Consider the following 15,489-nt stretch of genomic DNA (forward strand, 5'->3'; position numbering starts at 1 on the left):
CTCTTAAAATAACATCATTTTTCTGTGGCAGTAAAATTTCATTACAAATATTTTGACTGTGGCAGAAATGATTAGGTTTTATTGGAATATTTGTCAGTATGTCAGCAATGCTATGTAGAAAGTGTTCTACAAGTTTGATGTTTTGAATACCTGACTTGTTAAAAAAAAAAGCAAGCACAGCATTTAAACAGGTCATACAACAGGTCATACAATCAGGCACCTACCTTTATCACATCACTTAATTCTGTGCTGAATTGCTGTGGCTCAACTAAAGTATCTCTGGCACTCAGCAGAATACTGTTCACATCATCAGTTTGCTCCTTCACCTTCTCCTGTTGCTTCTGTAGAAAAAAATAAATCCACATTCAGAAATGTTTTGTGCATTGGTAAAATGCAGTGTTCATGTTCTCTGGTATGTTGTTAATATGAACACTACAGTTATACTGGTAAAACAAATGAACAGATAATATTAATTAAATGGGAAAAAAGCTAAGACCAAATTTTGCTCACACTTCTCAAGTTGCATATTGTAATATGACATTTTCAGTTTGGCTTGTCCTCATGGAGGACTAGGGCCTTTATTTACAAAAATAAATTTCATTTTATATTACAGTTTGAGCAATTATTGGAATGAACCACCCTTACTAAACCATCAGAACAGTGCTCTGGCAGCACAAAGACAAATAAAATATGGACTTTTCACAGTGGCATGTAGATTAGTTTGGACTTGAAGGTTTTTTTCTACATACAAATTAGAGATCTGTTTTTCATAGAAATAATAAGAGTAATGCGAATGTTCTCTTTGGTACAGCAGCTGCCTTAATTGTGGAAAGTAATGAAACTCAAACAATGGTTAAAAGCAAAGAACAATTATGACCACATCCAACATACTTCAGCCTTCACTTCATGAATATGAGATAAGCTGCAGATCTGCTTCTGCACTGTAATTATAAAACAAAGGAAGAGAGGAACAAAGGAGATTCTGTACATGAGAATCCTAAGCTTCTTATAGAGCAATTCACAAAAACTGAATGCCTGACTTTATATTTAATTATTGAAAGAAAATACTAAGTCCTTAGCTACATACTATTTAGCGATAATAAAAGTCAGAAAGGAAGAATAAAATAATGATCTGATTCACTGCGCTGTTCTCCTGGACATTTGTTTAAAACAGGTACATGTAACTGGTGCTTCTTTTCCTAAAACATCTCTCAAGTCCACCAGTTCCACAGCATCCCTACACTTAAACCCTTGGACTGGCCTTAGAAATCTCCTTTTTACCAAGAAAACTTCTCTTTCTGGGAATTTCTGCACCTTATCTTCCTCATTTTATTTAATACCAAATGCTGTGATTTAAAATCTGGTTCCTGTGACCATGTTGTTCCTCTCTTTGATCATCTATGTTGGTGTTTTCTTACCTTTGACATCAAGTTCAAGTTGCCAATATTGCCAACCCCAAAAGTTCAAAAACCATAAGTTGGAATAAATTAAAAAAAAAAAAAAAAAAAAAAAGCACGAGACTGACCTAAAAATCATAAGGTTTTAAAAAAAACAACTTGACAAATCATGTTTTTTGGTTGCTGTCTGATTTTTGAACTCCTCTGTCCACCCCCAATACATGTGTGACACTTAAAGGGTGAAAATTCATCCTTAAACACATAAAAACTGGACACACAAATCTGTAGGCAAGAACTCCCTTGTGTGGCTTCTCCCTGCCTCATGCCTTCCCTCCCTCCAACTGCCCAGAGGCCTTGCTATTCCCTGGCTCTCCATTGACAGCTATCTTCTGTCTCTAGTCTGCAGGAGAGGAGGCTTTCCTTGGGCTTTTACTTCCAATTTTCCCCTTCATGGACTGTGAATGTGTGTGTGTGTGAAGAGTGGGTGTTTGAAGCTGCTTGAAATGTGGATCTTAATCTGAACGTGTGTGTGTGTATGTGTACACACCACTGCCTGTTGCTGAATGGAACAAAAACAAACTGCTTTGTTTTTAAATAGGACCTATACTTATAATACTTTAGTTACACTGAGGGGGCCTTGTGCTTCTGAAACAGGAAGATCTGGGTTGAATCCTGATTACCCCCATTAAATTAAGAGTAGCCACGTTGTGCAGTGAAGGGTGAGCCATGAAATCCTTGCCATGGGTTTATTGCAATGTATCTCAGATAGGTTTAAGCTGTCAAGCCTGTGTCTTGGTTAGCTCCCTGGGGCAGAGACCATGTCTTCATCTTCTGTAGCTCTGGATAGCAGCTGACTTTTATTATCACTTACACAGCTTACATCTAGACTAAGAGTGTCAAATTCATGCTGCAGAATGGACCAATTTACATTTTTCACTGTGGTCCATGGGCCAGGGCTATGAAGTTAGGGTCATCTGAGAAAACAGAAGCACAGAAAGGTAGAGAACTTACCTAAGGTGACACACCTTAACAACTGCAGAGCTGGGAATAGAATCCAGGAGTCTGGACTCCCATTTCTGTGTGTTAGCCATTAGACAGCAATCCCTCTGGTGATGATAACATCAAACCACAATACAGAAACTCACATAGAGGAAAAGTTCTACACTGTCATTTCTGTAGCTAAACATCTTTAGAATCCAACATTTAAAATGTCCTTGTCAGTGAAAATGTGTTGCTCACAGACACACTTACAATATACATGCTGCTGCACAGTACCTCATTCTCTTGGAGTTTGCCAGCATTTTTCTTATTTGTATCCTCCGTTTGCCTGACATAGTCATGAGCCTGGTCCAGAGCCTCCTGTAAGTCTGACAGCTTCATGTTATAGTCACTGAGCTGGTCCAATACGATTGGAAACAGAGATCTGGTGTCATTATACCTCATCTCCCACTCTTCCACCCGCCTTAGTACTGAGAGAAGAGTCAGAGGTTATTGATTAATCTTTCTGCATTCCTTTGTTCTCTCCCTTCACAGCATGAGTTACCACTCTAGCTACATGTGATTTTCCAAAAAGTTCAAGATCAGGGTATGCTCTTTCTGATGGAGTTTACATATATCAGCATCAGACCAACTTTATGACCTGAGTGACTGTCCTTAATCAGGGATCACTAAAAACGTATTTGCTCCCAGGGAACTTGGGTACTCACCTATGACACTTAGCTAGATTTTATTTCTAACTATTCTTCTAAATGGGAAAAAAACTTGTCTCACTTGAACTTTCTCATCATAAAAAATTCAAATTACAACGATTTATTATGGAATGGGCAGGATTGTTTTTTGTTTACAGTCTCAGCTAACTAGTCCATACTTTCATTCTCTGAATGAAAGAGTACTTATTGTCTTACCCTTCAAGGTGCAATATTCCCAAAATTACCTAAGCCAGGTTGGAAATAATAATGAGCTAACTGTGGCTCTGATTCGCCACTGTGTGACTCCAGTTTTATACTGGTGAACCCCACGGAAATCAATGGAGTTACCCTGGCCTAAGTTTGGAGGCACAAAGCATGTGTCTACACTGCAGCTGGAAGTATAATTTCCAGATGTATATACACTGGATTTGATCAAATGAGTGTACTAAAAACAGCAGTGTAGCCATGGCGACATGGGTGGTGGCAAGGGTTAGCCACCCTAGTACACGCTTATATTCTCATATAGGATTGTACATCATTTCATATGTATAAATGGGATTATGCTTTCCAATGTGCATTACTTTGCATTTATCAAGATTGAATTTCATCTGCCATTTTGTTGCCCAGTCACCCAGTTTTGAGAGATCCTTTTGTATCCTTAAGCCATGAGTAGTCCAGCTGGCCAGCCACTACAGTCAGCATCTATGAGCACACTCTGCACATAGGTTCAGCACTGCTGGTTACCATGGTTGATTACTACTGGAACATTGTTTGCTATACTATGTCTTTCCATCAGAATAAACACATCCATAGATAGATGGAGACCTAAAACTCACACTCTTGTGCAGCATCAGCCTCATCATCAGCAAGCAGCCTCTGACTGGTGAAAGGCTTGCGATGCTGGATTTCCCTCAGCATCTCCTCTGCCAAGTTCAGCTTCTGAATTATATCTTCAGTGCTCAGCTCATGCTGGATTCCATAGTATTTCATCTTGCTGCTGATTTCTGAGGACAAAGAAACAGATTGTCACTCCAACATAGTTACAGTGAAGTGAATTTCTTTGAAACACTTTTGTCCCTAGGGCCCTGGTTTGAATCCAGGTCAAGTTGATGGTGAGTGAAATGGGGATGACACAGAGAAAAGCTGACACTGATTGTTTCTGAAGTTAGTGGACAGAACTATGTTTTATGAGTTAGTCTATTTACAACATGTTTATCAGATTGTCACAAATGTTTCCCAGTGCCTACATATTAATCCACATTTGGATTTTCTTTCCTGATAAACTATCTTTACCAATCCACAAACTTCTACCACAACTCCCCTTAATATGTCAGAACCATTTGGGTGTACATAGCACAAATGATTTTGGGCAATCGACCAGAATGTTTACATGTGTCAGTTCAGCCATCGCCAAGTCCCTGACATAAGTACGTATCAAGCACAGCACCAGGGCATTCTAGCTCTGTCAGAGAGGGGGAATAACAAATGGTCTGTGGAGGCAGAGAAAAAAGGGAGGCATACAAGAGAAGAGGATAAATATACAACAGAGAAAGGAGAGAAAGAAAAGGATAGATGAGAGAGACAGCAAAAGGAGAAAAAAGAGAAATGGAAAAAGAGACAGATGGAAAGGGATGAAAGCTGACAGGTATTAGGTTTCCAAGACATATGGATGGACATGACAAGATAGGCAGGGTAGGGAGGAATGCAGGGATTATGCGTATGACACTTCTTTGGCGCTACATTAAGCCCTGAGTCCTCTAGAGTGAAGCCTAGTAGCTGTTCAACAGTGCGCACCAGTACTACATAATAGGGCAATAAACAAAAAAGTTTAATGCTCACTATCCAAAGTAACTACCCAAGTAATTGCAAAAAGAAAAGGAGTACTTGTGGCACCTTAGAGACTAACCAATTTATTTGAGCATAAGCTTTCGTGAGCTACAGCTCACTTCATTGGATGCATACTGTGGAAAGTGTAGAAGATCTTTTTATACACACAAAGCATGAAAAAATACCTCCCCCCACCCCACTCTCCTGCTGGTAATAGCTTATCTAAAGTGATCACCCGCCTTACAATGTGTATGATAATCAAGTTGGGCCATTTCCAGCACAAATCCAGGTTTTCTCTCTCCCTCCCACCCCTCCACCCCCACACAAACCCACTCTCCTGTTGGTAATAGCTTATCTAAAGTGACCACTCTCCTTACAATGTGTATGATAATCAAGGTGGGCCATTTCCAGCACAAATCTAGGGTTTAACAAGAACCTCGGGGAGGGGAGGGGGGGTAGGAAAAAACAAGGGGAAATAGGTTACCTTGCATAATGACTTAGCCACTCCCAGTCTCTATTCAATCCTAAGTTAATTGTATCAAATTTGCAAATGAATTCCAATTCAGCAGTCTCTCGCTGGAGTCTGGATTTGAAGTTTTTTTGTTGTAATATCACAACTTTCATGTCTGTAATCGCGTGACCAGAGAGATTGAAGTGTTCTCCGACTAGTTTATGAATGTTATAATTCTTGACATCTGATTTGTGTCCATTTATTCTTTTACGTAGAGACTGTCCAGTTTGACCAATGTACATGGCAGAGGGGCATTGCTAGCACATGATGGCATATATCACATTGGTGGATGTGCAGGTGAACGAGCCTCTGATAGTGTGGCTGATGTTATTAGGCCCTGTGATGGTGTCCCCTGAATAGATATGTGGGCACAGTTGGCAATCAGATGTCAAGAATTATAACATTCATAAACCAGTTGGAGAATAAATGGACACAAATCAGATGTCAAGAATTATAACATTCATAAACCAGTTGGAGAACACTTCAATCTCTCTGGTCACGCGATTACAGACATGAAAGTTGCGATATTACAACAAAAAAACTTCAAATCCAGACTCCAGTGAGAGACTGCTGAATTGGAATTCATTTGCAAATTGGATACAATTAACTTAGGCTTGAATAGAGACTGGGAGTGGCTAAGTCATTATGCAAGGTAACCTATTTCCCCTTGTTTTTTCCTAACCCCCTCCTCCCCCCCCAGACGTTCTTGTTAAACCCTGGATTTGTGCTGGAAATGGCCCACCTTGATTATCATACACATTGTAAGGAGAGTGGTCACTTTAGATAAGCTATTACCAACAGGAGACAGATTTCAGAGTGACAGGTGTGTTAGTCTGTATTCGCAAAAAGAAAAGGAGTACTTGTGGCACCTTAGAGACTAACCAATTTATTTGAGCATAAGCTTTTGTGAGCTACAGCTCACTTCATCGGATGCATACTGTGGAAAGTGTAGAAGATCTTTTTATATACACACAAAGCATTAAAAAATACCTTCTCCGACGCCACTCTCCTGCTGGTAATAGCTTATCTAAAGTGATCACTCTCCTTACAATGTGTATGATAATCAAGTTGGGCCATTTCCAGCACAAATACAGGTTTTCTCACACCTCCCCCCACAAACCCACTCTCCTGCTGGTAATAGCTTATCTAAAGTGACCACTCTCCTTACAATGTGTATGATAATCAAGGTGGGCCATTTCCAGCACAAATCCAGGGTTTAACAAGAATGTCTGGGGGGTGGGGGTTAGGAAAAAACAAGGGGAAATAGGTTACCTTGCATAATGACTTAGCCACTCCCAGTCTCTATTCAAGCCTAAGTTAATTGTATCAAATTTGCAAATGAATTCCAATTCAACAGTTTCTCGCTGGAGTCTGGATTTGAAGGTTTTTTGTTGTAATATCACAACTTTCATGTCTGTAATCGGGTGACCAGAGAGATTGAAGTGTTCTCCGACTAGTTTATGAATGTTATAATTCTTGACATCTGATTTGTGTCCATTTATTCTTTTACGTAGAGACTGTCCAGTTTGACCAATCTACATGGCAGAGGGGCATTGCTGGCACATGATGGCATATATCACATTGGTGGATGTGCAGGTGAACGAGCCTCTGATAGTGTGGCTGATGTTATTAGGCCCTGTGATGGTGTCCCCTGAATAGATATGTGGGCACAGTTGGCAACGGGCTTTGTTGCAAGGATAGGTTCCTGGGTTAGTGGTTCTGTTGTGTGGTATGTGGTTGCTGGTGAGTATTTGCTTCAGGTTGGGGGGCTGTCTGTAGGCAAGGACTGACGAACAGGAGAGTGGGTTTGTGTGGGGGTGGAGGGGTGGGAGGGAGAGAGAAAACCTGGATTTGTGCTGGAAATGGCCCAACTTGATTATCATACACATTGTAAGGCGGGTGATCACTTTAGATAAGCTATTACCAGCAGGAGAGTGGGGTGGGGGGAGGTATTTTTTCATGCTTTGTGTGTATAAAAAGATCTTCTACACTTTCCACAGTATGCATCCGATGAAGTGAGCTGTAGCTCACGAAAGCTTATGCTAAAATAAATTGGTTAGTCTCTAAGGTGCCACAAGTACTCCTTTTCTTTTTGCAAATACAGACTAACACGGCTGTTACTCTGATACCCAAGTAATTGAAATACTAGTTGGCGAACCCAAGTAGTTGGTGTTTGGACAGGACAATGACGTTGTACTTAACACCACTTCTTTTCAAAAGGTGCCATGGAACTCCTAATACCCACAACTGGTCGTGATCTCAGTTTTAGGTCTCATCTGAAGAAGGGCACTTCCTACTTTATAATACCCCTCAAAATTTTAGGCACCCATTCAGTACTGATATAGAGGGAAGAGTGCCCCCAATTGCATCATTTAAACCACTTTCTAGAGCACAGAGATGTTTCATAAATGTCCCCCACCCAAGTATTGATCTATACCAACCCTGACTGGAAAGGGGATGTTCAAAGGTCAGGTTAAATCAGTATTTACATATTGGTATCGCATGCAGTTTTCCTTTTTGGCCTGTCAATGCTTGAGTAACGTAAATGTGCTGTAAGATAGAGCTTCGGCCTTTATGGCACAGAGAACAGGAAAGCTTTCAAGTATATTTCATTTGTTTTTTATTGCTTCTTGTAGATACAAAAGAAGAAGCTGCAAATGGTTTAATCTCAGTTTTATGTGTCCATGTGATAGGAAGGTGCCATCAATATTCTGGAATAGAGATAATAATCTCTGACTAGAATGTCTTTCCTCAGTGCAGTTGTGCTTGGGAAGATGCTCACTGTTGTTACTTGTCTCTATTACTGCTAATAAAAACTCTTGAAAATGCAAATAGTCTCTTAGTCCCTAAATCAAAAAGTTATTTCTTCATCCGGGAAGGTATAAAATGGCATATTGCTGGTGAGAATGCTGTTATTGCAATAGTATTAAACAAAGATAGATTTTAAAAGTGTTATCTACATCTCTAGACAGTCAGAAAGAACGAGGAGTACTTGTGGCACCTTAGAGATTAACAAATTTATTTGAGCATAAGCTTTTGTGGGCTAAAGCCTACTTCATCAGATGCATGTAGTGGAAAATACAGTAGGAAGATATATATATATACACACAGAGAACATGAAAAAAATGGGGGTTGCCATACCAGCTCTAACGAGACCACTCGATTAAGGTGGACTATTATCAGCAGGAGAAAAAAAACTTTTGTAGTGATAATTAGGATGGCTCATTTCAAACAGTTTACAAGAAGGTGTGAGTAACAGTAGGGGGGAAATTAGCCTGGGGAAATAGTTTTTAGTTAGTGTAATGACTCATCCACTATCAGTCTTTATTCAAGCCTAATTTAATGGTGTCCAGTTTGCAGATTAATTCTTGTTTTGCTGTGTCTCGTTGGAGTCAGTTCACAGATGAGTTGGACTCCAAGACAGTAGGTGACTGCTTGTCACAACGTTTTAATCTGAAGAGTCCCCTTGTTGCACTCTGCTAGTTTTGGGAGACCTTAAGGCTTGTTATATTGTTTGCCTGATGTGAGATAGTATCGCAGTAACAGCTTATGACATTTTGGAATAGTCAGTGAGTTTACAAAACTGTACTTTCATTCACTGAAGGCAATGTTTTCTTTGGAAGAAAGGAGAAAGAGAGACAAAATCTAAGTTTCTTTGCAGAAATGCAGTATCTGTATCCAAACTAAATTGAAAACTCCACAGCCTGAAGATAAAAACAGGCTTGGAGTGGAAACCTCTGTCTGTCCCCTTGACTGAGACCAAGTGGAGGGGGAATTACGTTTGAGAAGCTCTTTACCCTTCAGCACCTCTGCTTAGAGGTTACAGTGTTCTTTTCCCTTTGGAGATGCCTGTGTGAAACTCATATGACAGGAATCTTAACAAAACCAAGATTTATTAAAAAATGAGAGAAAATGGAGTTAAACTGACAGAGACTTTGCTTAATATATCTAGATTTACATTTCTCATCAGCTGAACTAGATGAGGCATTCTCCACTTAATTACAGAGAAGAAAAAGAAAAGCAAATAGCTGAAACTAATCCTCTGTCTCTGACCATTCTGGTCTGCTTGCCAGCATTGTGCTGATGTCTAAAGATGAGTCTTTCTCCCACACCCAACCTCTTTTTCAAGCCCCCCCGTGGAGCCAGAGTGGATAACCCCCTGTTTTCCAAAACACTTTTCTCCACCTATGTACACACATACAAGGATTTGGACTCTCCACTTTCTCTAGGAGATGGACCACTGAAGACACAGAGACCCTTTAACAATAATTAACACCTGTCTTTCAAAGACTTAACAACTTAGCCTGGATGCCACTTTTCACATGCCACCTTGGCTGGTTGGATTTAGTTTCAGTTACCCCTCTGGTTCAAGCCCTCCAAGCAATTATTTCCTTTGAAGAGCTGGATTACCCTTTTGTGGGGCTTTGGGCCAGAGCAAGTGGGGGCCCCTCCCCATCCCTTTCGCCTGCAGTTCCCTCCCTCCCCCCAGCGTTCCGACCGAGGAAGTGGGGTCAGGGTGTGGGGGCTTGCCACACCCTGCCTCCCTGCTCAGCGCTCCTGCTGGGGAGTGGGGTCAAGGCGCGGGGGCTTCCCGTGCTCCCAGGCAAGAGCACCAAGTGGGTGGAGTAGGTTGGGGTGCAGGAGAGCCCCTTTTTCCAGGGTTTTCCAGTTGGACAAGGCCCCTGGGCATGGGCCCCTTTGGCCCAGTGGTTAATCCACCACTGTTCTTTTGTCAGGAAATATGACTTGTGGGCACGTCCCCAGACTCTCTGTCATAACACCATTTTGAAAACAAAGAAATAGACACAAAATAAGCCAGATTTTCTGCCTTGGCCAAGCTGAGTTCAACACAAGACCAGAGGGGAGGGCATCAAATATGGCACCAATCCCCAGTTGGCTCAGAGCTAGGACTGTCTCCTGATGGAGTTTACAGCAGAGTCTGCACTGGCTGCCAGTGGCTTCCAAGAGCTGTCATGGTAATCAAGGATTTCTGGATTGCAATGATGCTCTGGTTACACTCTCTGCACTAGGCTCTGAGAGTGTAGGCAAGGGTGTAGGAGCCATTATGGTATCTCTAGGTCATCTAAGGGCTCTCCTTGCCAGGGTGAATTCCTCCACTGGCCATGTCTGTCACGTTTGTAGCAGATTTGCACTGAGAGAAAATTGTATAGTTTCCCTAACAGAACAAAGAAGCTGGCAATAAAGCTCAATGACTAACCAAAGACTACTCACTAAGTCAGTGGCAGAGTTGGGATTCGAATTTAGGATGTCCAGTCTCGTATTCAATCCATTAGACCATGCTGTCTCCCCAAATCAGAAGCAACGAAAAACCATGATGAAAAAATAGATTTATAAAATGGGGTGAAATCCTGGCTCCACTGAGGTTAATGACAAAACTCCCACTGCCAGTGGGGCTGGGATTTCATCCTTGGTTTTAAATATCTTGTAATTTTATTGACACAATTCTTCTAAAAATCACAATGATCTTTCCATATAGAAACTTTGTAGAAAGTTACTTTTAAAATAAAATTTGATTCTAGGGACAGATTCTACAGACAGATTCTACTTTAGTGCTGCCATGATAAAGAACTAAAATTCTCTGTAATGGGTCAATGCGGGAAAACTTTTGTTTGTCTCTGTCTACCTAGCTAGTTATATAGCCTCGGTCACTATAGTATCTGGGCATCCACTTTATTTAATTGAGATCAAAAACAAACAAACAAACAAACCAACATACATACATACATACAAACTACAGCCTGTATAATCTTTTAATATTTCACAAAATAATTGATTTCATATGTAATTGACCTGAGATTTAACTTCCTGAGGGAGATGTCAGGAGGGAGAGAAAAGAAGCGCAGCATTCTATAATGGAGGATACCTGACACACTGGCCACAATAGCTTGTTGAGAGAGACAAATTTTCATCCTGGCATCATATTCTGTTAAAACCTGATGTCTGATGGTTTTATAACCGTACTCCTGGTGCTATGACATTTCTTCAGTGGAGATTTTATTGATATATTCTTGACACTAAGCTGAACCAGAAAAATTCTATTTACCTTGGATATTGTCCCTCATATTGCCGAGTTGCTGCACAAGTTGAGTAGCGTGATTAATGGTCGCCATGGTTTCCTTCTGTACCAGTAGGCCTTTGCTTGATGCTTGATTTCCCTATGAATAAACCATGCGAGCACAAGATTAGTAATTTTTTTAAATCCACATGCATGTGTGCGGGTGTGCAGTACAAACATCTTTTTTGCCTCTTCCCGATGAAAGTGTTGTGTAGGTCCATTCAGCATATAAAATGATATTTTAAAAGGTGCTTGACATGAAGGGCTGCCTTTATTGGTATTTTGAGAATTGCAGAATAGGAGATTAATATCTAGCCCATATTTCTCCATCATCTGGTGCAATCAAATTGCCATATATTATGTACATTTGTAAGACTCCCATAAAACATTCTGCTGAGTCTCAAGCTGCTTGTTCCTATGCACCCACCAACACTGCCTGATTTTGTCAGATGTTTGTTTCCCAAATAACGTAGGTGTATAGACAAAAGACTAATGTGAGATTCAAGGCCAGTTTTGGGAATCTGTCTCTCCTAAAGAGAGATTTTGTTTGGGGGAGGACTCCCAACCCTCTCAGCCTCTCCTCCAGTGGATGAGAAGTTGGATATGAGTCAATAGTGTGCCCTTGTTGCCAAGAAGGCTAACAGCATATTGGGCTGCATTAGTAGGAGCACTGCCAGCAGATCAAGAGAAATGATTATTCTCCTCTATTCGGCACTGGTGAGGCCACATCTGGAGTATTGCGTCCAGTTCTGGGCCCCCCACCACAGAAAGGATGAAGACAAATTGGAGAGAGTCCACTGGAGGGCGACAAAAATGATTAGGGGGCTAGGGCACATGACTTTTGAGGAGAGGCTGAGGGAACTGGTCTTATTTAGTCGGCAGAAGAGAAGAGTGAGGGGGGATTTGATAGCAGCCTTCAACTACCTGAAGGGAGGTTCCAAAGAGGATGGAGCTAGGCTGTTCTCAGTGGTAGCAGATGACAGAACAAGGAGCAATGGTCTCAAGTTGCATACCTGAAGAAACCCTTCTTGTTACTTTTAACATCTCTTGCTCGCTGCAACTCCAGGTGTGATTTGGCCATCCTGATTTCACTCCTGCATGCCTGAGCAATATTCCAGAACTTCACTCCTCTGATGGTTAGAAACCTTCATGTAATTTCAAGTCTAAACTTCCTGATGGCCAGTTTATATCCATTTGTACTTGTGTCCACATTGGTACTGAGCTTAAATAATTCTTCTCCCTCCGTGGTATTTATCCCTCTGATATATTTATAGATAGCAATCATATCTCCTCTCAGCCTTCTTTTGGTTAGGCTAAACAGGCCAAGCTCTTTGAGTCTCCTTTCATAAGACAGGTTTTCCATTCCTCTCATCATCTTAGTAGCCCTTCTCTGTACCTGTTCCAGTTTGAATTAATCCTTCTTAAACATGGGAGACGATGTACACAATATTCCAGATGAGGTCTCACCAGTGCCTTGTATAACTGTACTTGTTCCCTGGGGTTCTTTCAACCCAAAGCTCTTGGTAACTTTTACTCTGTGCGAGGTGGTGTCAGGAAATAAATCAGGGGAGACACGGCCGTCTGACCGATCGATGGCTGGCACAAACAGGACGACACAAGAGTGCTTTCACTTAAAGCTAAACTTTACTTTGTCTCAAGCACTTATACACACGTCTGCAAGAGGTTAGTAAAACACCCCCAACCCTTGATAATTACCAAAGCTGAGTGCGGCTCTCGAGTGGCACAACGGTAGCCCGTATTCCGCTGGGAAACACAAGATGCATCCAGAGAGAGAGAGTCCAGTCCTGAAGAGTCCCCCTACCTCAAACTTTCCCCCCTTATTTATACATTAGTAATAGAATGACATGTCCCTTAAAGCAAACTTGTTAAGTAAGCAGTTTCAATGGTCAAATGAGAGGTTCCTTCTGATTATCGATTAACCAGGTGTGGGTTTTTCCAGAGTTTGCAGGCTTGAGGCCTCAATAGACATTCCTGGGGCACATCCTGCTCTTCTAAGATGCATGTATCAGCAACTTCAACACAATTCTTATCAGGAAGGACACGGGGTCAAGCTGCCCTCTCTGTGGCACCCGAACCCCCCCTCCCCTCCTGCCTTGGTTAAGCTAAGCCTGCTGAATGGCCAATTTACAGCCTGCTGACTTGGCTGCTTTTAGCAATAAGCCAGAGTGGTTTCAGGCACTTTACTGGTTTGCCAAAGTCTCCCCGTACATACTAACACCTCCTTATCTCTACTGGAAATACCTCGCCTGATGCATCCCAGGACTGCATTAGCATTTTTCATGGCCATATCACACTGACGGCTCATAGTCATCCTGTGGTCAACCAATACTCCGAGGTCCTTCTCTTCCTCTGTTACTTCCAAGTGATGCATCCCCAGTTTATAACAGAAACTCTTGTTATTAATCCCTACATGATCTTGCACTTTTCACTATTAAATTTCATCCTATTACTATTACTCCAGTTTACCATGTCATCCAGATCCTCCTGTGTGATTTCCCGGCCCTTCTTTGTATTGGCAATACCTCCCAGCTTTGTATCATCCGCAAACTGTATCAGCACATTCCCGCTTTTTATGCCAAGGTCAGTAATAAAAAGATTAAATAAAATTGGTCCCCAAACCGATCCTTGAGGAACTCCACCAGTAACCTCCTTCCAGCCTGACAGTTCACCTTTCAGTGTGACCCACTGTAGTCTCCCCTTTAACCAGTTCCTTATCCACCTTTCACTTTTCATATTGATCCCCATCTTTTCCAATGTAACTAATAATTCTCCATGTGGAACCGTATCAAACGCCTTACTGAAATCGAGGTAAATTAGATCCACCGTGTTCCCTTTGTCTAAAAAATCTGTTACTTTCTCAAAGAAGGAGATCAGGTTGGTTTGACAGGATCTACCTTTTGTAAAACCATGTGGTATTTTGTCCCAATTACCATTGACCTCAATGTCCTTAACTACTTTCTCCTTCAAATTTTTTTCCAAGACCTTGCATACTACAGATGTCAAACTGACAGGCCTGTAGTTACCCGGATCGCTTTTTTTACCTTTCTTAAAAATAGGAACTATGTTAGCAATTCTCCAGTCATACGGTACAACCCCTGAGTTTACAGATTGATTAAAAATTCTTCCAAATGGGCTTGCAATTTCGTGTGCCAATTCCTTTAATATTCTTGGATGAAGATTATCCGGGCCCCCTGATTTAGTCCCATTAAGCTGTTCAAGTTTGGCTTCTACCTCGGATATGGTAATATCTACCTCCATATCCTCATTCCCATTTGTCGTCCTACCATTATCCCTAAGCTCCTCATTAGCCTAATTAAAGACTGAGGCAAAGTATTTGTTTAGATATTGGGCCATGCCTAGATTATCCTTAACCTCCACTCCATTCTCAGTGTTAAGCGGTCCCATTTCTTCTTTCTTTGTTTTCTTCTTATTTATATGGCTATAGAACCCTTTACTATTGCTTTTAATTCCCTTTGCCAGGTCCAACTCTACATGGCTTTTGGCCTTTCTCACTTTATCCCTACATGTTCTGACCTCAGAAAGGTAGCTTTCCTTGCTGATCCCTCCCATCTTCCACTCCTTGTAGGCTTTCTGCTTTTTCTTAACCACCTCTCTGAGATGCTTGCTCATCCAGCTTGGTCTACAACTCCTGCCTATGAATTTTTCCCCCTTTCTTGGGATGCAGGCTTCTGATAGTTTCTGCAACTTTGACTTGAAGTAATTCTCTTCTGCGGAAAAGGACCTAGGGGTGACAGTGGACGAGAAGCTGGATATGAGCCAGCAGTGTGCCCTTGTTGCCAAGAAGGCCAATGGCATTTTGGGATGTATAAGTAGGGGCATAGCGAGCAGATCGAGGGACGTGATCGTCCCCCTCTATTCGACATTGGTGAGGCCTCATCTGGAGTACTGTGTCCAGTTTTGGGCCCCACACTACAAGAAGGATGTGGATAAATTGGAGAGAGTCCAGCG

The 15,489-nt window shown here is 41.5% G+C and overlaps 1 protein-coding gene across 1 annotated transcript in view; it reads right to left on the reverse strand.

Moving 5' to 3' along the window:
• Window positions 1–15,489, reverse strand: part of LAMA4 (laminin subunit alpha 4) — a 150,142-nt gene that overhangs the window by 55,409 nt on the left and 79,244 nt on the right. Inside the window, exons 9-12 of the mRNA XM_077811707.1 lie at window positions 11,488–11,599; window positions 3,922–4,089; window positions 2,673–2,866; window positions 225–341 (exon numbers count right to left, since the gene is read on the reverse strand). Coding sequence (XP_077667833.1) covers window positions 225–341; window positions 2,673–2,866; window positions 3,922–4,089; window positions 11,488–11,599 — 591 coding nt within the window. The remainder of the gene's footprint in view (window positions 1–224; window positions 342–2,672; window positions 2,867–3,921; window positions 4,090–11,487; window positions 11,600–15,489) is intronic.

This window comes from Eretmochelys imbricata, chromosome 3, assembly GCF_965152235.1.
Source record: "Eretmochelys imbricata isolate rEreImb1 chromosome 3, rEreImb1.hap1, whole genome shotgun sequence".
Classification (NCBI taxonomy): Eukaryota; Metazoa; Chordata; order Testudines; family Cheloniidae; genus Eretmochelys; species Eretmochelys imbricata.